Source organism: Lonchura striata, chromosome Z (assembly GCF_046129695.1).
Source record: "Lonchura striata isolate bLonStr1 chromosome Z, bLonStr1.mat, whole genome shotgun sequence".
Classification (NCBI taxonomy): domain Eukaryota; kingdom Metazoa; phylum Chordata; class Aves; order Passeriformes; family Estrildidae; genus Lonchura; species Lonchura striata.
Genome location: NC_134642.1, coordinates 47988658 through 48013502, shown reverse-complemented (window position 1 = coordinate 48013502; position 24845 = coordinate 47988658). Strand labels below are relative to the sequence as shown.

Below are 24845 nucleotides of genomic sequence, written 5' to 3'. Positions count from 1 at the left end.
CGCTCCAGATCGGCGGCGGAGGCGGGCGCAGATTGGCCAAGCGCCTTCCCCTCCTGAGCAGCCATTGGTGGGCCACTCGCCCGGGCCCTGCGCGCGGCGGGGCAGGACTTCCGGGGCGGGGCCGGCTGCTGAAGCGGCGGGGCTGCGGGCCCGGCCCGAACTTTCCAGAAGAGTCGGGATCGGAGCTGCGCGGAGTGGGATCCGCGACCGCCGCCCCGGGACCCCCGTGCCGCCACCGCCATGGTGAAGGAGACCACCTACTACGACGTGCTGGGCGTGAAGCCCAACGCATCCGCCGAGGAGCTGAAGAAGGCCTACCGCAAGCTCGCACTCAAGTACCACCCGGACAAGAACCCCAATGAGGGCGAGAAGGTCGGCGGGACGGGACGGGCCGGGGCGGGGGGGGCCGCGCGGGAGGGGTCGGGCGGGAGGCCCGCCGGGGGTGCCGCGGGTGCCTGAGTGCCGGTGCTGTTCTTTCTGCAGTTCAAGCAGATCTCGCAAGCTTACGAAGTGCTGTCGGACCCGAAGAAGAGAGAGCTCTATGACAAAGGAGGCGAACAGGCTATCAAGGAGGGTGGCTCCGGCGGCGGCTTCGGGTCACCCATGGACATATTCGATATGTTCTTCGGCGGTGGAGGAAGGATGCAGAGGGAGAGGCGAGGTAACGTGTTGGCGAGGGTATCAGATTCTCTGAGGGGAATGCCTTAGATGTAGGAGTTTAAACAGAAATTATAGACTTAATCTGAAAATTGGAGAAAACTCTTGTCCCTTAACACCTGAAACACCAAGGGAGGGCCCTTGGTTGGTGTGGTGGTAGTTGGGTATCCCTGTGCACTGTCCCCTGTTAATCGCTAAAGCAGGTGTGTTCGGAGTACTTTTAGCTTGAGTGTAAGCCCAGCTGCTAGTAGACAAAATAGGAAATGGAAGGGTAAAGTAGCTTAAAATGGTTTACTAATTAAGTTACTGTAACTGTAGTATCTAAAAGCAACTATCTAAATCAGATATCAAGATCCAGTTCAGTCTGTGAAATTTTTCTGTGTTCCTGCACTGTGCAGTGGAATTAAGTTGAAACTGCGGTAAAATGCTACCCAGAAGTTAAACTCCAGTTTAATCACGCTGGGAAAAACTTTAAAGCTGTTAAGAGCAGTGCTGAGCCTGTCACCTCTTAGTGAAGATCTGTTGAAAAGATGAAGAAAAAATGTTTTGTATCAAAATGTTAAGAGTGTCAAAGTACTTGTAATAACCCAGAGCTCAGCATCATTTACAAAACTAGGCCTACAGCAGCTGAAGTGCTAAGGAGTTCTTGAGGGTAAAAATATAATTGCTTATTTTTGCTTCCAGAAGGTCACCTGGTGAGAGGAAGGAAGTGCTGAAATGGAGATTCCAAACAGAGTCTCTGCCTTGTTTGTAGATCTTTTTGGTGACTTTGTTGAAACCTGAGTCCTGCATTATAAAACTTAAACGTTTGAGGTTCTGTGTGTTCTGTTGCTCATACTTGTTTGTACTTTTCCAGAAGGTCTCTTCTGACTTTAACAAAGTCAAAGTCATGACAACTGTTACCTAATATGACAGCACCTGGGAAGAAGCTTTTGACTAATACAAGCAAAACAAGACAAACCTCTATCGATACAAGATACTGAAGCCCAGAGACTTAGTTTATCTTGGCTTGGCAGGGAGATGTGCCAACCAAGCTTCTAAACTTTAATTAAGTTCTGTTCTTTTACAGGTAAAAACGTAGTCCACCAGTTGTCAGTAAGTTTAGAAGATATGTACAATGGTGCGATGAGGAAACTTGCACTGCAGAAAAACATTATCTGTGACAAATGTGAAGGTAATGTTGAAACTGAAATTAAAGAGATGTTTCTAAAGCTTTGGGGGATTTTTTTCTGGTAGCACATAACCACCTAACTCCATTTTTTGTTCTCAGGTCGTGGTGGTAAGAAAGGTGCTGTAGAATGCTGCCCTAATTGTAGGGGAACAGGCATGCAGATCAGAATTCACCAGATTGGGCCAGGAATGGTGCAGCAGATCCAGTCTGTGTGTATTGAGTGTCAGGGGCATGGGGAGCGTATCAGCCCCAAGGACCGGTGTAAGAGCTGCAATGGCAGAAAAATTGTTCGAGAGAAGAAGATACTGGAAGTTCACATTGACAAAGGTGAGGTGTCTTACTGAGGTGAAGTATTGAACTTGAATGTACTGACTGACTTTGCAGCACTAAAACAAAAGCTTTAGCAAATGTGGTGTTGATTTTGTGAGTAATAGTGCTGAATACACAGTAAAATTGCTTACTGCTGCCTTACAAAAGTAGACTTATTTTCTAGGGAAGGTCCACTATCTCTGTTCACTTCTAAAGCCTGGCACATAACTAAGAATGAATTCTGAAACCTGCGTTATTGTAAGAAGTGAATTATTTTTCAGGTCCCTCTAAGCCCAATTTGTGATCAGGTAACACAATCAATTTTCACTGCGTGCAGCAAAACTGCAGACTGATCACTTCCGCTGTGTTTCAGTGTGAAGGGGAGCCAGGTCTGCTATAGTGGCAGGGTGCACAGACAGTGCTAAGGCTCTCATGCTTAAAGCTCTGTTGACTACGCAGCCCTGACAGTGCTGCCCAATGCAGGTACCACTTCCTTGCCTGGCAAAATGCACCTCAATACACAAACCCTCAACGTGATGGGTGAACGGAATGGTATTGAATGACAAATGCATCTCTGTTGAGGGGGCTGCCCAAAAGCTGGTGGGAGAAGTCTGGAGTAATGCAGCTTGTAAGGCAGAGCACGCTGACAAGTACATGACTTAAACGGTCTTGCTTGTGATTATGGCCTGCAGCTGTTACATGTGTAAGCAGAGCTTCTGCAGCACCTGAATTTGTAGGGGAGATCCATAGTGGTAGTAAATATAAGGTCTAGAAGGGATGTATTACTGATATTTTGAACAGGGAAGTCTTATGAGAAGGATGTTTTTATAGAAGTAAGGGAAAAGATTTATGTAGGATAAGAAAGCTAGTATTTTTGTTCAATCGATTTCTTGTGTGGGTGAAACAAGTTTCTTATGGGAGGTTTTCAGTCCATAGGGAATGCTTCTTGGACTTGGCAGGCAATCAGATCATTCTTCATAAGGAGATGCGCTACATATTTATGAAAGTGAAGAAGCTGACTGGTCAACTGCTGTTGAAATAAAGTTTGTACACAGTGTTTGATTTCCTTTTTGTACTTGTGTGTATAATGAAAACTGTTTTGATTATATTTCCCTTTAGGACTTTATGTTGGTAGCTCTTTTGTCGGTGCAGTTAAACCTGATGGTTTTGAGACTGCATTCATGTTAGCACTGCTAAGATCTGTTAAATAAGTGAATGGATTTTAAAAAAAAGTTTCAAGGGAAGATCCTGATGTTCTTACTTAAAGATCCAGAGATATCTTGATACCAGCTCATGCCTGTAAAAGTGTTAGTTGTTGCTGCTTTTATCTTAAAAATAAGAAAATGGTTTCTTTGTTTTGTACAATAGGAATGAAGGATGGCCAGAAAATAACATTCCATGGTGAAGGGGACCAAGAGCCAGGTCTGGAACCAGGGGATATTATTATTGTCTTGGATCAGAAAGACCACTCTGTATTTACAAGGTAAAGATGCTTGAATTCTCTTGTGATATCTCCCGTGATGTTTTTCCACATGCTTCCTTGGTTACCACTCATCTTGTAGGTACTGGAGTGTCAGGAGATAGGATCACATGACTGTCACTCAGCCATTAATTTGTCTGGGTGGTCAGAGGAGTGCTGAGGTGAGTTCTGGTGCAACTAGTCTGTCCACTTGTGTTCTAATAGAATGAAGTGATCTCTTGCAAGCTTTGGCAGCAGAAGGGTTAAAAAAGCAAACGAAAATAATTACAGTTAAGAGTTTACAAATTTTTAATTTTAAGAACTCATTGAAATAATGAGATTTTTAGTAGTTTTGAATATTTGTTTCCTTGCTTTCAATTACTTAGCTCAGAAAATTGCCATTTAATGTAGTCCACTGTTATCTACATGGCCTCAAGGCACAGAAAACTTGGAGCATGTGCACGTGTTCATGTATCTTACTTAGGACAAACTTACTCGGTATAGCGTGCCCCATTGCGATCAAACAGTTTCCCACACTTCATTTCCTGCCCAAGTGCTATGGGCAGGATAATCGGTCCTGTCTAGTTTTTATTGTGAAAGCAAAAGTAACTTAAGCAGCACTGACCATACCTCAACTATGTCATGTTCCCAGGCAATACTGCTCAGTGTTGGACGCCTCCCTCTTTCATGTTACTGTTTATGGAATTAGTCTGTCTGGTATATTTTAGTCCAGTTAAAAGCACCATTGATGATCTCACAGAAGTGTGTTGCATTTGTTGTCTCACTGCTGCTGCTCAGAGCAGTTACAAGGGAAATGGTGGATTTAGAGAAAGCACTTAGCACTGACCTTGTGCTTGTAAATAGGAACGGTGAGCCAAAGGTTCTTGGGAAATCTGCAGCTGGTCTGCCTGACTATCATGTATGGTGCTGAGCTCTTGAAGCTGGTGCCAGAATTCTATGCCAAGGAACACTGAGCTCACAGGTTAAGAATCATTTCTGTTTGCTTTGGATGAGCTTACTCAGCTGATTTTTCTTAACTTCCAGTGAAACCAGACACTGATTCAGCTATGCCAAGCTGTTCTCATGGTTTCCTGAGACCTGAAGTCACAATTCTGCTAGATTATTTTTGTTTATTTTTCTGCCCAATGCCTTCAGTTCTAGTGTCCTTCAGTAACCCTTGATATTACTGGTCTTGTGGGGTTATGCTGAGGTCATGCTCTCACACAAGTGGGATGTTTCTCCTCTCCTATCAGAGTCTAAAATTAGCTAACTTCCCTCGTAATAAATCTTCAGGGTGTAACAGATCACCATAGTGCAAGCTAGTGAAATTAAGAAGGTATTTATCTATGCAAAGAAACAAATTAATTGTCACAGTTTCAGTATTTATGAGGCTGAGATTTTTTTCTTTTAATTGGGAAGGAGCAGTGAAGTGAAACTGGATGCAAGTGGCCCTTACAGTATTTATTTCTTTTCAGTAAACACTTGTAACACTTTAGAAAGCTTGACAGGATCATAATGTATCTGAGCAGGTATCATTCTAGTAATTGAGGAGCTACATTCATATTTGCAGCTCCTTATGTATTAATTGTCTGGGTTTCTGTTATAATTACAGCTTATTGTAAATTCCAGATTTTAAATATTGAAGTTGGATATGATCCTTGTACTATTTCTCTCTCACTGTGACTGTTGTTGATTGGGTCTTCCTTAGACGAGATGAAGATCTACTTCTGTCTATGGATATTCAGCTGGTTGAAGCACTTTGTGGCTTTCAAAAGCCCATCACAACGCTGGATAACAGAACTATTATTATTACCTCCCATCCTGGTAAGAGTTGGTTTGCTTTCTCTTGGAAGTTCTAGCATACAGTGAATGTAAGCTGGAAATCTAAAGGAACAGAAGCACCCCATCTTGATGTAAGACGGATGTTTGCTGGTGTCAAATTCTTTGCCCCCATCTTTGCAGTACGAATATTAAAAAAGGATTTTTGCATAGCAGTCAGCAGTAACTTTCTCTTTGCGTGACATGGTAACAGACCTTACCTCATGGACATACTTGCATCCTGAGGATATCTCATGAGAATTGAATGCCGTGGGTCTCTGAAAACCACTTTTTCAGCCTTGGAAGCGATGGAGCACTTAATAAATTTGTAAGTATGCTTCCTTTGGGAAGCATAACAAGGTTTATAGGAATGTAATGTAGACATCAATCTACTTTCCTACTTGTTTGTTACCAGGCAGTAAGTTCCTGTTAGACTACTACATGTTGACGTTGCTGCCTAACCACAGTGTAGAAAGCTACCTAAATCTTGAAGGGAATTATAACTAAAGCTGATTCTGTTGCTTGCATGGCTCCCTTCCTTTTTTGGTTATTTTTTTGTTTGTGTTTTTTAGGCCAGGTTGTTGAGCATGGGGCTATTAAGTGTGTGTTGAATGAAGGTATGCCAATTTATCGCAGACCATATGAAAAAGGACGTCTGATTATAGAATTCAGGGTAAGTGAATCAACTCACTTCCACAGCATTTCAGGACTGAACATCTATCCAAAATTTAACCAATAAGCACTGCCTCAGTCAAGAAGAGATACGCAATAATCAGATATCTTGTTTTGGTATTTGTTCTTTACAAGGGTGGGAACATGCAGCCCATGAGAATTACAGTTCAGAACAAAGAGAAAACTTACGGAACGCTGTGTACTCAAAGTACATTAGGTACCAGCGGAGTTCCTTTAGCAACCTTCTGAATTTCCATTTGTTTGACATATTCTTTAGTTTCTATTGTCCTGTAGGAAGAATACATGAGTAACTTTTGACTTCTGCACTGGGAGCAGAAGAGTAGGTTGGAAAGTGTTGATTTTCTTCTCTGGGGAGAAGCTAATCCTGGGAGCTATAGTAGTGGGCCCTGTCTGCAACAACTTAGAATATATTTAACCATATCTCTAATGTTGACATTTTGTTTATATATATATATATATAAAAATATGTAGTTGTGTGCACTATTACATACATACTTTGCTCTTGTGGTTGATTCCAGAGGACAGCCTGAGGAAGAGGAAAGGCGTTGATTGAGTTAACAGAATTAGAAGCTAACTTCATGCAGGCATTAAAAAACAGCTTAGTGATGCTGATAATTTTTTGTGCTCTGAATTTAAGTGATCTATGACAACAAACCTGACTTTGGCATATATTTAACCTGTAGGTCTATCTGACCTAATGAAAAAACAGTTCAGATAGACTTGAGTAACCTTAGTTCTTGATTTCAGGTGATCTTCCCAGAGAGTGGCTTCCTCTCCTCAGATAAGGTGTCCTTGCTTGAAAAACTGCTACCTACAAGGCAGGAGATAGAAGAATCAGAGGAGATGGAACAGGTGGAATTAGTGGACTTCGATCCATCTCAAAAGCGAAAACACCTCTATAATGGAGAAGTGTATGAAGATGATGAGCATCAGCCTAGAGGTGGTGTTCAGTGCCAGACATCATAAATGGGCCAGTGAATAACTTGTGATGCTTGTTTTGTATGCAGTGGATAAGTGAAGGACTACAAGCAGTTTGATATCACTTGCTATGTGTTGTTTTATCCAGCCATAGTCATTTCTAAAAGCATAAAGAAATAAACTAAGTAATTAAACTGACTTTGCGATTTGTATAAAGCTGCAAGCTGAAATGAAGTTGACTGCACTTCACCCCTGCCTCTTGGTCCAGGAAACTCCCTTACCTGCTTGTCTTTTATTCCAAACCTTGTAATTCCTGTATGTGTGCAATTGCCCAGGCTTAAACTAAGATTCTGTGATGTGCTTTTTAGGAATTCTAGATCTTATACTCTGTGAATGAAGTATGCACTAGTACTTATAATACATGGTAAGATGTAGTAAAGTTTTGTACCAATTAGGATAATAATATTTGGGCTTGTGCTGTTTTGTTAAGCAGGGCCTGACTAATGCACCCACTTGGTAGATGAGGCTGACACAGATGTGGTTGATCTTCATAGGCCCATTAATGTAATGCTATCCCCAAGCTCTCCACGCTATTCCACATGAGGTCCTTTCCTGTGCCAGCACTAGTCCTGACCCCAGAGCTAGATGTGGAGCTTGCTTTGTTTCATAGGTGACTCCTGTTTGGTCCTGTGTCACACTGCCTGTGGAGCCAGTGGTTGCTTGGAGCTACCTTGGCTACTGTGTATTAATAAAATCCTGTGGGCTTTGTCAGCATGCAGGTGGCTTGGAAAGTCAGACTGCTGCTAAGCGAAGCTTGATTTCCACCGTGATTACTGAAATCAGATACCCTTGGTGTGTTGTAGAGAGCAGTCTTCTTAGTTGGGTATATGTGCTCCTGCAGAGGAAAAAAGGCTAGTGAACACAACCAACCAATGCATCTAGGATATTCTGAAATTAATGTATTGTGTGCATTATTTCAAGCTGACTCTTAAATTTCTGTATGAATGTTCTAATTATTGTAGATGAAGTGTTTCTGATATAATTACAAAATTGTTCATCGCCTCTTTTCTTAGGCCAGATGTTGGTTCAAAAGCACCAACCTCTTCTTTTTAGACAGCTATTCACAGAAAAATCTTTAAAACCTTTCATATGCTGAGAAGATACATGCAGATTTAACCTGTAGTGTGGTAGTTTAGTCTTGCTCAACCATCTGGCTTGGGACAGAGCTTATGCTTTTCATATTGCTTTGAAACAAAAATGTCACAAGGAGAAGTCATCTAAATAGCTGCTGCATGGCAGTACATGTGTTGTAATTTGAATATCTGGAAGCTCTTAGAAAAAGACATCTCTAGTTTATCTAACCATTATAAGTTTTATTGTATAAAGACATACCATAGTTTTGTACCTCAAATGTGGTCCCTTTCAGGTACCTACAGAACTGTGGTCTTTCACCTGCATGTTTCACCTACTTTTCTGTTTTCTTTCTCAACAGAAATAAAATTCTGTAGGCTGTTTTTCCAAATTCTACTTGAGTGAGCTCATCAGCTGAAAAATGTGACCTGCAGGTGCCTATGCTCCACCAGTAGGATGGCTTGAGTCAAGGGGAGAAACAAAGTAATCTTCCTCTGGCTAGGGCTCACTCCTGCACAGCTGGCTTGAGACTTAAGCAAGAGTAAAATAAGCTACCTTTTTTAGCTCAGTGGACCAAGCATCCTTGGTTTTGGTTTTTTGGGTTTTTTTTTCCATAACCGCTAGATCAAGACAGCAAGGACAAACAATGCTCCATTCACAGCCTTGAGCTTGACAGTGAGACATGATTTTGCTTCAGATGACTCTGTGCTGGTTTGGAAGCAAAACCAGTGAGAGACTCCAAGTCAAAAATACAGTTTATTAGGATAAGGGGAAAAACAAAACCATGCAATAATACAAAAGGAAGACCACTGACAGAGTCACAATACAAGCTGCCACCCCTTTGGCCAGCGTGTTGGTAGCAGTCCAAATTGGAGTGGCTGCAATACTCCTGGAGTGGGAGATTTGGTTCTGTTGGAGCGGTGGTCCTGTAGAAGTATGTAGTCTTCCTCTGAAGTTCTAGTGAAAAACCCCAGATGTGTCCTCTTGGAAACCTGTGGGAAGGCTGACTGCTCTGTCCCAAACCCAGGATATATCTAGGTCGGGATGCTTAGCTCTTCCCCCCTGGGCAGAGCATCTCACCATGGTCTGATGTCATTCTGAGTCCCTGCGTGAGTCCTTGATCATCTGTTAAACAGAAAATGGCCCTGGAGGGAGTTACCTCTGAGTCATGTGTTAAGACATTGATGGGCCTATGAACAGGAGATAAGGAAAACTGCCAAAGGGCAAGTGCTACACAGATGGTAATAGAACACATCTTGCTTTTCAATCTGGGACACTGTCTTATATTAAGCAAGCAAACAAAAATATTCTATAAACTTACTATCTCAGGTTTTCCTTTTACCACAACCCCTCCACAACTGCATTGGCATAGATGAGGTTATATTATTGACTTACTCTGGAGGCCATGACAATTCTGCTTCGTATTTGATTACCCCACAACACATGGGCTAGGTTCCAGGAGGGTGGCTGACCAGGAGCTAGCTGCCTGTAGAAGCTTTAGCAGAGCAGTCCAGGGAAGGATGATCTGCTAGTGGAGGAAAGGCAACAGGATCACCACCAGGTTAGTATTCTGTTTTGAAATGAACTGGTTACTGATACAGAAGCTGTGCCCCAAAAAAATACTGGCAGCAGTAGAATAAGCTTTCAGCAAAAAGCACTGGCTAGCAAGAGCTAGTAGAACTTTGTTGTTCTGTGATACTCTGGGTATCATAAAATTAGAGCAAGCAGCTAGATGTGTTCCGTGACACTGAAAAATGAAGATTTTTTTCTGACTTGTTGCTTTATGTGGGATACATAGTTTGGGGAAATAAACAGAATGGACAGCTGTTGAAACTGAGGGTACAGTAGCGGAAAATAGCTGTTTCTGTAACTACCAGTTAGTAACCTGACTTATTTTCAGGTTACATCTGAGTTTGCAGTTACTTCCAGTGTTTCAGCACCACCTAATTCATATGATCAAGATTATATTTTAATATGTTACAATTATTCTTTTCACTGTGCGTGAGGCATTTAGGAGTTCATATTTTTCCCATAAAACTAGGAGCTCCACTGTTGCAGATGGATAGATTAATATAATTATTCATAAATAACACATTGGGATGAGAACAGCTCTCCCAGCTAGCCAGATGACACCCCTGCCTTTGAATGGGTCCTGGGGTGAAATGGACTGTTCCACCCCCCAAAATATGTATGGTTCACCCCACACCTCTATCCCTCCCTTCAAGCATCAAATGTCTGTAACCCCATTGGCCCATGCCTTATTCCAACCCACCCAGAAGCCCCTGATAAGGAGGCTTTGAGGGGCCACGTGGTCTCTTGGAACCTCTTCCCCTCTCTTGGAACTTCCCCTCCCTTGGAGCTTCCCCTCTCCTAGAGCATCCTTTTGTCTCTCCCCTGCCCCACCCTCTCAGGCCCGGCCACGTGCTGCGCCTGGGAGCACGAGGCAGGACCTTCCTGCACCCCCAATAAACCTCTTTCCCCAAGAGCAAACCTCAGAGATCTCTGCCTCCTTTCATCAACACCGTGCTGGAGCGTGCTATTTTCTGCACTCAGCTATTGCACAGGTTGGCTGTGAAAAAACTTACTCATTTTTGCTTCTGCTTTCAGAGCCCTTAGATTTCAGGCCCTCTCCTTCCCATAGTTTTGAATATCTGCTAGCCAACAACGGTGGAAAAGGCTGGTTCAGCCCAGGTGTGTAAACTCAATCATCCCAAATCTGCTCTGAATTTGCAGTATGATGAAAGGTCAAGCAAGCAAGCAACTTGCCCTATCATTTTTCATTAGCAGCTTCACCTGGGAAGACATTGTGACTGATTCCTGCTCAGAGCATTAGGAAAGCACACTAAGAAAAGTGAGGTTTGATTTAAGCCACTCTATTAGAAAACAGCACATAAACAAATGCTGGGCTTACTGTTTTCTTAGGAAGTAAAATGAGCACTGTTACAGTGCCCAAATAAGGGGACTTCAACTACCCTGTTAACAGCTGTCAGGAAAACAATAATAATAATAATAATAATAATAATAATAATAATAATAAGAAGAAGAAGAAGAAGAAGAAGAAGAAGAAGAAGAAGAAATCCATAGATAAGTGGTAAGTGCTTTAAGTCTCTGCCATAATGGTGGGCATTCCTGAGCCAAAGCCAGTATGTCCATTGAGACAGCCCCTAAGAAGCCTGATGCTTCCGTGCAGACAGAACTGGTGAGGAAGGTACAGGTCAGTACAGGTGGTACATTTCAATGGATGCCCAGATACTTCTCCTGAAGAAAAGGCTGGTGCCTGCACAGAGTGTGCACAGGTGGATGACAAGAGACAGTTGGCTGTGCAGTATATAGAGGGGCTGAAGCAGAGATAGGTTAAGTGGGTTCAGAAACACATCTGCAATGGATACCACTGAGCCTAAGGCACCTTGCATTCTGGGGACCCACAAAAACAGGGATCCAATTCAATCTCCACCCTTCAACTTGCAGTCAAAAAATACAGATCTGATGCTTTAAGGCTTTAGATGTCCATGAGCAAGGCCAACAAAGAGAATGTCACCAGCAGTGCATCATGATTACTGTAAAAAGAAACATCAAGAGGTTGTAGTGGGCATTGAATTGTCCATTTGCCAGCCTAACAGACAATCACAAGGGGCATCCTGCCCTCCAGGAACTGGGATCCATGGTGTCACTGAGAGGGTACCCTGACCTGTCATAGACCACTACCCCATCACTTCTTCATACAAGCCCAAAAATAAGTGGGATCAAGGAAGAATATAAAGCCTTGGTGAAGCAGGTGAAAAATCCCCATGCCCAAGTCATCTCATCTGTCCTCCCTGTTAGAGCAATCAGGACAGCCAGACACATTGTGCAGACCAATATCTGTGTTTGTGGCTGGTGCTATTGAGAAGGTTTTGGTTTTTATAACAGTGGGTTGTGTTTTTATGATTTTTATTCTGTTACAGAGGAACGGGATCCCCCAGCTAAAAGGGGCAGAGAGTCTTTGGCAGCAGGCTGGCCAGACTGGTGAGATGGACTTTATACTGAAGGACTGGGAGCTAGGGTGCAAATGGCAATGATTGGACTTTAAACTGAAGGACTGGGCAGGTGCAAATGGCAATGACTGTGCCATTGCTTCCTCCTGGGGAGCAGGTCGTAGCAACCACTGCAGAGACAGATGTTCCTTGGCTGCCCCTGAAGTTGAGGATCAAAACACAAAACACATCATAGGCACTTATGGATATGTTGAATCCTCTCACATTCCTTCTAGGAAACCCCAGTATACAAAAAGATGCAGCACAGGTAATAAACAAGAACTATATATATATATATGCATTCACAGGGCCATGATCTCACTGCAATGCTGAATCATAGTGGGATAGCTCACATGACTGGAATATTGTGATGGATGGGTATGTCCTTTTTAGAAACAGACAAGAAATGTCGGAGAAGCAAGGGTGTAGAATTTCTCCTTATATGACAGAGGAACTGGAATGTATCAAGCTCTACTTGGGGACAAATTAACAAACTGAGAGTTTGTGGGTGAGAATTGTCCAGTGTGCCCTGGCAGCCAGGAGGATCAATCCTGTCCTGGGTGCATCAGGCACAGCATTGCCAGCTGGGCGCAAGGGAGAGGCTTGTCCCACTCTACTCTGCACTGGGATGGCCTCAGTTCAAGTCCCACATTCAGTTTTGGGTGCCACAAGGTAAGAAAGGCATTAGGCCAATACAGAGCATCCAAATGAAAACAACTAAGATGGTGAAGGGCCTTGAGGAGAAGCCATATGAAGAATGGCTGAGGTCACCTCAAGATGAGGAAGAACTTCTTTTGAAAGTGGCAGAGTACTGGAACTGGACATGGACTCCCCCTCCCTGGAGATACTCAAAAGCTACCCTGCCTTGGGAGGGGGCTGAATTAGATCTCCAGTGGTTCCTTCCAATTCTAACAATTCTGTGATAATCAATCCAGGAGGCTCATGGAGTGCATCAGTGAGAACTTCCTCATCCAAGTGATAGCCGAACAAACTAGGAGAGGTGCTCTGCTGGATCTTGTACTCAAAACCAAAGAGCTTGTTGGGACTGTCAAGGTCAAAGGGAGGCTTGGCTGCAGTGACCATGAGATGGTGAAGTTCAAGATACTGAGAGGAAGAAGTAGGATGAAAAGCCAGTTCTCAACCCTGGACTTCAGAAAAGCAGACTAATCTCTTCAAAGATCTGCTTAGAAGCACTCCAAGGGATAAGGCTCTGGAATGAAGAGCCCAAGAAAACTAGTCAAGGCTCATATCCCCCAGGCTCAAGAGCAGTCCATCCTAGTGAACAGCAAGACAGATGAAAATGGCCAGATCTGTGGGGATGCACAAAGAACTCCTGGCTAAACTACAGCACAAGAAGGAATTCTCTGGAGGATATAACCAAGCCTGGGTATATTGGGAGGAACACAGATGTGATGTGTGGGCATCCAGGGACAAAGTTATGGAAGCTAAAGCTTAACTGGATAAGATGGGCTTCTGTAAGTACAAAAGTGGAAAAGGGCAGAGAAAATGTGGGGCCGTTAGAGAATTAGATGGGGTATCTTGTCACACATGACATGGAAAATGTTGAGGTGCTGAGTACTTTCTTTTGGCTCAGTCTTATTTAGTGACAACATAAGCTCTGAGAATTCCAGAGATCAAGGAGAAAGTCTGGAGCAAGGAGAATGTTCCCTTGGTGTAAGGATGATGAGGTCAGAGAAAACTGAACATACACAGAACCATGGGCCCCAATAGGATGCACCCACAAGTGCTTTAGGAGCTGACCGATGTCATTGCAAGGCAATCTTTGATTGATCATGGTGACTAGAAATTGGTGGAAAGTAAATATCACATCTGTCTTTGAGAAGGGCAAGATGGGGGGGATCCAAAGAAATAGTCTGTCAACCTCACCTCAATCCCTTCCGAGGCACAGCTAAACAGAAACCATTTGCAGGCACATCAAGAGCAGGAAAACCATCCAAAATTGTCAGGAGGGATTCACCAAAGGGAAGTCATGCTTAACCAACCTGATACATTTTACAGTGGAGTGAATGACCTGGTGCATGACAGGAGAGAAGTGGGTATTGTGCCCCTGGACTTCTGCAAGGCACTGTCTTCCATAAGATCCATGCAGAGGTGTTGAAGTATGGGACAGGTGAAAAGTGAAGTGGATTGAAAACTGGCTGAATGCCAGGCCCAAAGGGTGATGAGTGCAACAAGTCCACTTGGAGGGCAGCGTCTCAGGGTTAGTACTACCTCAGCAACTTTGCAGATGGCACTGAGGAGGGAGAAGTAGCTGATAAAGCACAGGGGTTTGTTGCCATCCAGAGGGACCTGGGGAGGCTGGAGAAATGAGCTGGCAAGAACATAATGAAATTCAAGGGAGAAGTGCAAAGTGCTGCACCTGGGGAAGAGCACCCCAATGCAACAAACAGCACATGCTGGGGGGCACTCAGCTGGAAAACAGCTAAGAAGGAACCTGGGGGTCCTGGTGGACACCAAGCTCAAGATGAGCCATCTTTTTGTAATTAAGGCAAATGGTGTCCTGCTTGAGAACAGTGGAGGGAGGCAATCCTTCCCAGCTACTCAGCAAGAGTGAGGAAATACCTGGAATGCTATGTCTGGTTTTGAGACTTCCCATAAAAGAGGGACAGAGCTGTACTAGAGAGAGACCAGCCAAGGGTCACAAAGATGCTGAAAGAATGGGACCATTTCTTTTATGAGGAAAGTACTGTTAAAAATATTTTGTCAAGATCTCCCCCTAACAGAATTCCCAATTGCCCATGAAGCTTGTCAAATATCACTGACCGATACTTCAGTTTTTTCAGGCAGGAAAAATAATCTTTTTAGTATCTAAAAACTCCCTCTGTTAGCGTATCTATGGAAGTAAAAAACAACCTGGGAATTCAGACATCATAGCTCAACAGAACTGAACACCACACTTGTAGTAAAGGTGTTGTGTGAGAATTCCAGCTGAGCATTTTTACATTTCCCCACACCACTAAAGACACAGACAAAATACTTAAAGTGGAAGTAATTTATTAAGTTGAATACAAATTATTACTATCTGAAAGATTACTGCAGTAGGAAAGCATTCTACAAGAGATGAGGACATAACACAGTGTAGCAGATTCAAATCCACATGCATTTGATTCACCATTACAGGAAAAACCTAATTTTTCTTCATCCTAGAAAAGACAGTCAGACTTTAGAAGACACTGGTGTACATTAGTCAGAATCTCTCAACAAAAAATCATGTGCTTCAAACTGAAGAGACTGCAGGTATCTTTTTATCATCTTGTGGGACCTAAGCACAACCTCAGCTAGGTCCACAGGCATATGAAATTTTTAAAGTCTTAAAAATATAATTATTTAAAGCATTATCACAGCACTAGGAACTCAGCCTATGTAAACACGCAACTTTTGCATGTTTTAAAATATTGATCCCCTGGAGCCTGTTTCAGTCATAGCTAGTCTGATAACATTTTGCATTCATAGAAAGAGGGCCCCGGTAACAACTCCTTTTAATCTGGAAGTAACGTAAAACAAAACAAAACAAAACCAAAAACAAAAACAAAAAAAACCCACAAAAAAACAAAACAAACAAAAAAAAAATCCCCAACAAAATCAACTGTATCTCACTGCCACATTAGGCAGGTTTACAGTCTATAGCAGAAGTGCTGGCTAATGGGGAAGGATCGTTTCATTATGAGGCAGCTGTGTGACACTACTTTCCAATATAATTGGAAAAATGATAGTGAAAATTGAACACAACAAAACTCAATGGCATAGAAATAACCCCATCTTCAAGCTGATGATACTGTATCCTCATCTGCATTCCAGGAAACTATTCCTGTTTCAGCAGTGGGGAAGAGACAGCTTCCCATTCCACATTTTACTTAAAAAAAAAAAAAATTAAAACAGCATTTTACTGTATTCTAGGAAGTCAGCAACCACTCATAAGCGTGTAAAGCTGCTGGCTCATAGAACTTTTACAAACATTGTAGCAAGAGTACAGACTTCAGGAGGCAGAAAAAGCGTTCTCACTGAAGTTGCTTCAACTACTCTAGTAAAAATAAAAGTATATGAAATTAACTGATGCAATATTTATGCATCAATCCACTCTAGGTAGGTAAAAACATAAATTCTGTGGAACCTGAACAGAAATTTGAGCAAGTATCACACTCTGCATATTTAGACCTTGTTAAAGCACAAACACTAGTAACCTGCAACTAACAGGCATGCTTCAGAGCTTGCTGCAAAATCAATCTATGGCTTCCAGAGCTTGAGGAGGCCATCTTCACTGTAAGTAGCAATCAGGTTCTGGTGGGGGTGATGAGCAATGCCAATGACATCTTTTTCATGGACCTAGAGAGTAAGTAGAAAGATGCATTAAGAGACTCCTACTTCAGCAGATTCCAGACAAATATTCTCTTTAAAAAACAACTGAAGGAAAGCGGGACTGAAGGAAGGAAAGCGGGACTGAGGGTTAAGGTGCTTTGTGCATAGTGCAAAAGCAGGGATACACACGCCAACATTAAATTCCAGTCACTATTTTTGTGACATGGCAGTTCCTTTTTGTCGGGCAAGGGAAGGTCCAGTTAAGAACCAATTCAGTCTTTATTTGATGGGTAAATATTTCCCTCATTTCTACAATTAAATAGTTCTAAAAACCCCAAACACATTCTATGGCAAAATTCTTGAAATTCATTTGTTACCAATCATGTCTGCTAGAGACAAAAGATTGCTTAGTATGAGAATGGACTTCATAATGCACATTTACATCATCCCTGTGTTTAAAACTCTGGAAAAGCTCAGAGCTGAAAACTTACAGTCAAAGTTCTCTCCAGCTTGCCTGTCACTGTGCTGAAGCAATACAGCACAAAATCTTCACCAACACAGTAGATCCATTCACCACGAGGTGAAAGTGCACAGCAGACAAAGTCACCACCTTCTCTCTTACCAGAGCTAAAACTTCTTACTATCTGTAAAGACACACATTTAAACAGCAGGATTAAACAGCAGCACTATTAATACCATGTTTAGGGCAAAAATATTTAAGTACTACTAGGTCTGCTCAGAACACAGATCTCTCCATAGCTTCAAGAGTTTTCTGTGTTCTGTAAACTCGAGTTCAGAATAGTATGTCATGCAAGCAAACCAGAGAAATCAGGTTTAGTCTTGCTAGGTTACTATAGGTTTTCTGCATTCTTGAAATGACAGTGACCTGAGAGGATACCAGTAAGATCACATACCTGTCCTTGCATATTCATGATGACGACTGTATTTGATCTGTTGCAAACAACAAAGTGTTCTGGGTTTTTAGGCAGCAGAATGACACTGTTCACAGTAATGTCTGTCCCAGCAGTGCTACCAAGAGACTTGAAGGTGTTGGAGCACTCTGTTGTCTTAACATTCCAAACCTATTGTAAAAAATAAAATTAGCTTTAAGAATTAAAAAGAAAGAGCTTATAAGCAATTATTCCAGACATAGGAATCCCCACATCATAGGACAAGAGGTGTCACAGTCAGTTCTGTGCCTAGAATAAGGCAGAACAGGCAGTAAGCACTGCACTTATGTCCCCATTTCTCTGCAAGAGACTGGAAGCAGAGTAACAAATTTCATCAGTTCTCAGAAATCTACAGCAAAGTCACAAGCACACTCATTACTGGATATAACCCCAAGTCCTTCTCCAATGACTGCAACAATTGTATCAAGGGACCGATAAGATAGCAATAGTCTGAAGGCATTAAGAGTAAATATCATCTTACCTTCACTGTGCCATCGGAGGATGCACTGATAATATAGTGGCCATCCTGGGTAAAAGTAGCTTCATTGACAAAGGAAGAATGACCACGGAATTCCTTTAGGGTCTTCCCAGATTTTAAACCATGAATCCTGTCAGACAACATAGGTGGAAATGAGTGAGCAAATTCCACTCAGTAACCAAATATGTGCAAGATCAGAATTTTGCATTACACAAACATTAATCAACACTTTCCAGATGCTAAGAACTGCAGGAAAAAGGGTTTGATGAGGATCCTCTTGCCTATTACGCTTAGGAGAGTGTTTGAGTATTTTTCTGAGTATATTTATTCTTACTTCTAACCTATCCTGCAATGACCCTTAGGAAAAAAAAAAAAGAAAAAAGAAAAATAAGAAAAGAGAGGGGAAAGAGGAAAGGAGAAAGTATATTTTATATATATAAATATAAATAATTTTAACACCTTAACACCTAAAAAATTATGACTATTGGAACTAACATCACTACCCAACAAGTCTTAAGAATAAATGGAGCTAGAGTCCTCAAAAGGTGTACAGCTGAACTATAAAAGGCAAAGCATATTAAACAAAAAAAAAAAAAAAAAAAATCCCACCACACCAAAAAACTCCAAACAACCAAAAAACAAACAAGCATGATCAAACCAACCCAAAATATCCCTCCCTACATCCAAACAGGATTTTTCCCAAGAAAAGCAGTGGGATCTTGAACCCTGGAGATTGTGAAAACGCAGCTGGAAAAGGCCCTGAACAGGCTATCCAAATTGAAAGGCGGCTGTGCTTTGAGAAGCATAGTAGACTAGAGACCTCTACAGGGGCTTTCTATATTACATCATTTCATAGTTAAACTGCTTAATTAGAAAAATCCGTTTTCTTTTCTTCTACTGTAGCTCATACATTCTCAATTTATTTACCTGATTGTCTGATCAAAAGAAGCACTAAGAATTTGACTGCTGTCTTTAGAGAAACTGAGGCATGTAACACCTTTACTGTGAGCTCGTTCAAATCTTCTCAGACACTGGCCACTCTGGATTTTCCACACCTGAAAAGTAAACAGCAAAGTGATTACCTGGTTATGAGATCACATAAGCTGAAACATCAGAGCCAATACATATGTTAAATACATGTTAAATTTCCTTTTAATTTATAGAGAATAGGAACATTACTGCTATTGCAAACTGATCTTTTTGGTCACCACCTCTCCCTACATACCATACAAAAAGATTTGTACCTTAATCTTTCCATCCTGTGCTCCAGTTGCTAGCATTTCTGTATCTCTACTGAAGCACATGCATAGCACTGCATCATCCATCATCATGAAGTTATCTTGTGCCTGATACTTCAGATCCTAAACAAAAGTAGAAGATTCATCAGTCAATGTAGTAAAATCAAATGAAATCTATTTTAAGGCAAAGTGTAAGAGTATTAACCAGTTTAACTTCAGTTATATTTTATAACTTATTGTAAATCAGACTTCACAGCCTTGTAATATAAGGTACTACCACTATCACCATTTTAACAGCAACAGTACAGGAAGATAAAGAAGTCATCACAGAGGTAAACCTATGACAAACCCAAAAACTACATCCACATAAATATTCCAGACTCATATTTGAATAATCTAAACAGAATCTTCTCAGGTTCACAATCCCTATGAAATTGAAACAATCTCATTCGGGCACTCTGACAAGCCAAAGTCACTGTGTAAAATAAGGAGTAACTTACCTTCCTAATCTTTCCAGTAGTGAAGTTCCATACTTCAATGAAGCCATCAACTGAGCCAGTAACCAGATACTGTCCATCTGGAGAAAACCGAGCACATTCCACATGCGACTTCTGCCCGAACTGTTTAAAAAAAACAGTATAAGCAAAGCTTAATAAGCAATTTAAAAGACTCAACTCATTAAAACAAAACTACAGTGTTGTTCTCATGGTAAAAATACAATATCTTCAAGAGGTATGTAGTCACAAATTTAATGCTGAAATACCAAAAAATGTGTCAACACACAGAGTTGCATTTTTTTAAAAAAGTGGTAAAAAAACCCGCTCCTTTTGGTCTGGTAATGTCCAATGTTAAAACAGACACTGCACAGTTACATGAGAAGCTGAGCTGGTTTCTTTGCATTTGTTTTTGCAGTGCTTTCTCTGTTAACAAACATCTTTTCAATACCTAACATACATTGCTGTCAGACTTCAGAACTTAATGAATTTCTGGAGTTGCTTCATTTGGAGAAATGTTTCTCCAGTGTAATTTTTACAGAGAATGTTTGCTTGGTCTTTCTCAATGTCAGTTTTTCAATTTCTGAGTTTTTAAATACAAGTGGCCATGCCAACTAAGTACAGGAAATAAACTTCACCAGCCCAAACAAAAACACAAGATGGGCAGTGACAAACAAAACAAGTTCTAATAAAGCATTTTTAGCAAGTTGTTACTGAACATCACAAACCGATTTGAAAAGCTGCAGCTTATGTCTTCTGAAAAACAGTTTAAGAGGCAAGTACTTCCTAGCACAAAGAAGGGGACTATGCCAATCCCTGTAAAACGATTGTTTGTGAACTGTGAAGTCAAAGACGCCATTATCTTTATCACAAATACCGTAAGTACCCAATCTTGTTAAAAGACCTAATCTCAGATTACCAGGAAGAAAAGTCTTCTGATAAGGGAGGCAAACACACACGTGCAGAGTGGGAGGGGTAGGGGAACGACTACCAAAAAGGGAAAAAGAAGCGTTCAGAAGATTTCCTCTTATCTCCCAATATGAAACACAGGAATTAAAAAAAAACAGCAGAAACACACAAAAGCATTACCTTAATATGCCTGCTCAGCTGCGTGGGGAACTTTTCTTCCTCTACATCTTTCACAGCTGCTTTGCCTCTGAACAAGTCAATGGTCATACCGGGAGGAAGCAAGCCCTGGTGCTGCTGCCATTTCAGGGCCTTTAGAGGTGAAAGCCAAGCCATTAGCCACCAGTTAACACAGATCTACCACAAAGAAACACTGTCTGCACGAAGGATTCTGAGACAAACTTGTGTTACAGAATGTTTTTCTCAAAGTGCACGCTGTGCTGCATATTTATTCTACTGGAAGAAACCTACTGCTAAAGTGATGACTTTTTCTACAACTGCTAAGTCCTTGCTATATTGGAATTTTTTTTTTAAATTATACCACGTTAAAACTTTACCTTTATACAGCTGAAGACTCGACTACATCATAACTAGTTTTATGTAGCAGCAACCTAAAGACATAGCTACTAAAACTTCTTTCAAGACTTACCTGCCCCAAGAGTGCCATAAGACGAGATGGAGGCACCACACTGACTTCTCCAGCCAAAGCTTGTGCAATAGCAGCTCTCCGCTTCTCTTTGCTACTCCCATCTGGGTACGCCTAGAGAAAAGTTATTTTCATGAGGTCAGTGTTCTAAATAACAATTTTTCTTTCCAAAAAGACCTCTGTTGTTCTGACATAAAAACCCCCTTCCATATAAATGTTCTGTTAGACCTCCAAAAAAAGCTCTTCTCTTTAACACCAAACTTAAAAGCAAAGAATCATCACGGTTGGAAAAGATCTCTAAAATCAGTTCCTTAACTAAGCCAGCTATCAAACTAAGATGCTCTCACAAAAACTTTCAGAGTGACCTAACCAACCAGAAATAATGCCCTGTTTTTACTGTCATTACATATTACTTACTATTTGTGTTAAATATTACTATTTCTGTTCACAGAACTTGTATTTTTTTTCTGCTGCCTACATAACACTGAAAAGGCAAGCTGAAGATATCCATCCTGTGGCAGGACACAGGGCCAAACCCCTAAACTCCCAACAGCAGCACAGGTCAAAACCACTGCTCTGCTCCGTTGTGAATAAAGTGACATACACTGCCTCACGAACACTTCACAGAAGGTGTAAAATAATGAAACTGAAATTGCACATTCCCACTCCCCAAGCCAAGGAAAAAAAGACCAAAGCTGTCAGCCATTAGCAGCTTCCAATGATGCTGAGGCTCATGCAGGAGAGGTCTCCAAACAAAGGCAGAACATACCTCACGAGGATCAAAGTAAGATCTGGCCAGAAGGTTTTCGAGGTGGATGTACCGCTCCGGCTGAGTTTGTTTCAGCATGATCATGGGATCCGTCTGCCTCAGCAGAGACCTGGCAGCACCCAGCTCTCGGAGCTCGATCAACTCCAGCACAACCTGCACCCAGAGACAAATGTCCGCATCAGCAAAGAGTTAGTAGAAAATACCACACAGAGGTTTCCACACGGACCACAAGAGTCCGTAGGATCCCCGCGCTTGCTCACCTGCTCGTAGAGATCAATGAGAGTTTTGTCGGGCAGCTTTAGAGACTGTATGGCCTGCAGCACCGTGTCCCAGTGCCCGCTGTTGATGTCCGCCACGAAGCTCTCGATGCTGTCCACGGTGTTGAGAGACACGGTGGTCTCCTCCTGCAGGGTGGCGAGGGCCCGGTGGAGGCTGTTTTCCTTCAGGTACTGCATGATCAGCCGGATCACGCTGCGGGCGGGGCACAGCGCACGGTCAGCGGGAGACACAGGGCCGGGGAGAGCACCGCCCGCAGCCCTCGGCCCCTCACGGCCCCGCGGCCGCCAAGCCGCTCCCTCCCCTGCGCCAAACCGCTCCCCCCCGCCGCCCGTGCCGCCGCTATACGTACTCGGAGGACTCGATCTCGATCGACATCTTGAGGCGCCGCTGGTGCTGCAGCCGTCAGCAGCAGTCGCGGTGCTGTAGCTGCCGCTGCCGCTGCCGCCGCCCGCCCTTCCGCCGCGGCCGCCGGCGTCACTTCCGCTGCCCGCCCGCGCCGCCCGCACAAAACCGCGCGCGCCGCCGCCCCGCCCCGCCGCATGACGTCACACGGCCGGCACAGCCCCGCCCCCCGGCGGCGGCGGGGCTGGCGCGCCCCCCGGCGGCGGAGCGGCGGGGCCGCGGCGGCGCTGGCTGTCCCGGCACTCGGCACTGCTGAGGAGGGCAGGCTCCAGTGCTGTGTTGTGTTCTGGGCCGCCCGGTGCAGGGAGCACATTGAGAGGCCAGAGAGCGGCAGAGCTGCTGAAGGGTGTGGGCACAAGCTTCAGAGCTGAGAGAGCTGGGATTGCTGAGCCTGGAGAAAAGGAGGCTCAGGAGAGACCTCGTCTCTCTCTACATGTCCCTGAAAGGAGGGTGTAGCCCAGTGGGGTTTGGCCTCTTCTCCAGGCAGCCAGTGACAGAACAAGAGGACATGGTGCCAAAAGTTACACCAGGGGATAATAAGGTCAGACATCAGGAAGAATTTCTTTACGGGAAAAGTGATTGAGACATTGGAATAGACTTCCCAGTGTGAGGAACTGCATTGACTTGTTTGTTCATCAAAAGTATGAAATTAGGATAAAAGGGGGGGAAGTCGGGACATGGAATTTGCAGGCTTGACTGGTAACCACCAAAAAAGATTGTGAAAGATTTTGCAGGACTGGCTGGAACTGATAACCGCAGTGGAAACCCATTGTTGAAAACTGATAACCGCAGTGGAAGGAGACACACCACCCCACTTGTGAAACCCATTGTGCTGGAACTGATAACCACGGTGGAACGAGACCCATCACCCCCACTTATGCAGGATAAAAAGGGACTGAAGAGAAGGAAAGGGTGTCAGCTTTTGGCGGAGCCAGGCTCCCAGCTGAACCCAGCGCTGTTTTGCTTGCTATCGCTTGCTGTAATTAATAAAATTATTAATTGATCTTAAAAGGCTGAATCAAATTATTCGCCTCAACTTATAACACCAGGGAGGTTGTGGAGTCACTGTCCCTGGAGGCGTTTAAGGAAAGAGTGGACCTGGGTCTTAGTGCTGTGGTGTCGTTGACAACACGGTGTTTGGTAATAGGTTGGACTCAATGATTTCAGAGATTTTTTCAACTGAATTGATTCTGTGATTCCACCCACTGTCATTCATTCATAGGGATCTCAGAAGATTCCCTGCGGTGACACAAGCATGGCAGGCTGCAGGTCAGACATTCTGGCAAAGACACACAGCAGTTCCTTGGCCATGTGTTTCTTTGCATCTGCAGGTTTGCAGGTGTTACTTGCAGTTTGCAAGCCTTAAAAAGCCATTGTGAGCTCTGCTTCTCATAAGTGTGGTCATGTATGAAAAATGTCAGTGCACAAAGCAATATGAGTAGGGAAATTAATAGCATGACTTGGTTGCTCTACTTATGGACTAAGAATCTTAAAAATTATGGTCTCCTGGGCAGAACTCTTCAGTAGTGCCTGGATGAGCATGAGAATACAACTTGCCTTGAAACACATTGAAGGCGGCTCTGGCAGGCCATCCATCCTGCTTGGATTCTGACTGAGACCAAAAGTCTTGTAGCCCTGGTTAGTGCTACAAGATGAGTAAAACTCACTGTGGCCCTCCTGGCTGTACATAAGCTTCTTTGTCAGGAAGAGAAGCTCTTTGTTCCCTGGGTAGCACCAAGATCATGCGGCTCATGGCTTTCTGGCATCTGTACTTCTACCTGCACCCAGTGATCCAGTCATACCACCCAGCCTGATCCCAGATCTAGACTGCCAGTACATGGGGATGGAATCTATAGTATTGGCCCCTCTCGGATGGACTTTTTCTTGCTGTTTTTTCAGGCGTGTGCATTTTGCTAGATAAGCCATGGAAAATACAGGGGTGTGTGAGAAACTTCCTCCCTTTGCCAAGGAAAGCTGTTCTTTGCTGTCTTTGTCCCCAGAGTACTTAAGAAAATAATCCAATAGCATGAAGTTGAAAAAACAGTGAGCGAGGAACATGGCTAACATTCTGCATTCTGTTGTTTCCTCTCTGTGATCCCAACTAATTTTTTTAACTTCTTTTCTAGAGGTGCAGTGATTACTTCACAGAAATGTTTAATTGTTCCAGGTGTATTGGTTTTCAATGACAGGTATATTT

The 24845-nt window shown here is 43.0% G+C and overlaps 2 protein-coding genes across 2 annotated transcripts; one reads left to right on the top strand and one right to left on the bottom strand.

Annotated features, from left to right (window-relative positions):
* The first annotated feature begins 92 nt into the window (after positions 1 to 92).
* Positions 93 to 8547, top strand: LOC110474047 (dnaJ homolog subfamily A member 1). The gene is made up of 8 exons (XM_021537113.3): positions 93 to 372; positions 484 to 661; positions 1727 to 1831; positions 1928 to 2155; positions 3506 to 3620; positions 5305 to 5420; positions 5987 to 6087; positions 6855 to 8547. The coding sequence occupies exons 1-8, from the start codon at positions 241 to 243 to the stop codon at positions 7071 to 7073; spliced, it is 1194 nt and encodes a 397-aa protein (XP_021392788.1). The 5' UTR covers positions 93 to 240; the 3' UTR covers positions 7074 to 8547.
* A 6620-nt stretch (positions 8548 to 15167) lies between these two features.
* SMU1 (SMU1 DNA replication regulator and spliceosomal factor) lies at positions 15168 to 22714 on the bottom strand. The gene is made up of 12 exons (XM_021537101.2): positions 22596 to 22714; positions 22228 to 22438; positions 21968 to 22120; positions 21202 to 21312; positions 20736 to 20864; positions 19653 to 19772; positions 19159 to 19275; positions 18842 to 18969; positions 17918 to 18044; positions 17401 to 17568; positions 16978 to 17130; positions 15168 to 16513 (listed from the first exon to the last, which is right to left on the bottom strand). Exons 1-12 carry the CDS (start codon positions 22619 to 22621, stop codon positions 16415 to 16417), a joined length of 1542 nt encoding a protein of 513 aa, XP_021392776.1. The 5' UTR covers positions 22622 to 22714; the 3' UTR covers positions 15168 to 16414.
* Between the last annotated feature and the right edge of the window lie 2131 nt (positions 22715 to 24845).

Coding starts and splice junctions, on each gene's coding strand:
- LOC110474047 (XM_021537113.3), top strand. CDS start 241: ATGGTGAAGGAGACCACCTACTACGACGTGCTGGGCGTGAAGCCCAAC. Junction 373..483: donor ACCCCAATGAGGGCGAGAAG/GTCGGCGGGACG, acceptor TTCTTTCTGCAG/TTCAAGCAGATCTCGCAAGC. Junction 5,421..5,986: donor TATTATTACCTCCCATCCTG/GTAAGAGTTGGT, acceptor TGTGTTTTTTAG/GCCAGGTTGTTGAGCATGGG.
- SMU1 (XM_021537101.2), bottom strand. CDS start 22,621: ATGTCGATCGAGATCGAGTCCTCCGA. Junction 18,970..19,158: donor CACAGGATGGAAAGATTAAG/GTACAAATCTTT, acceptor TTTACTTTTCAG/GTGTGGAAAATCCAGAGTGG. Junction 18,045..18,841: donor TCTTTTGATCAGACAATCAG/GTAAATAAATTG, acceptor GTTGTCTGACAG/GATTCATGGTTTAAAATCTG.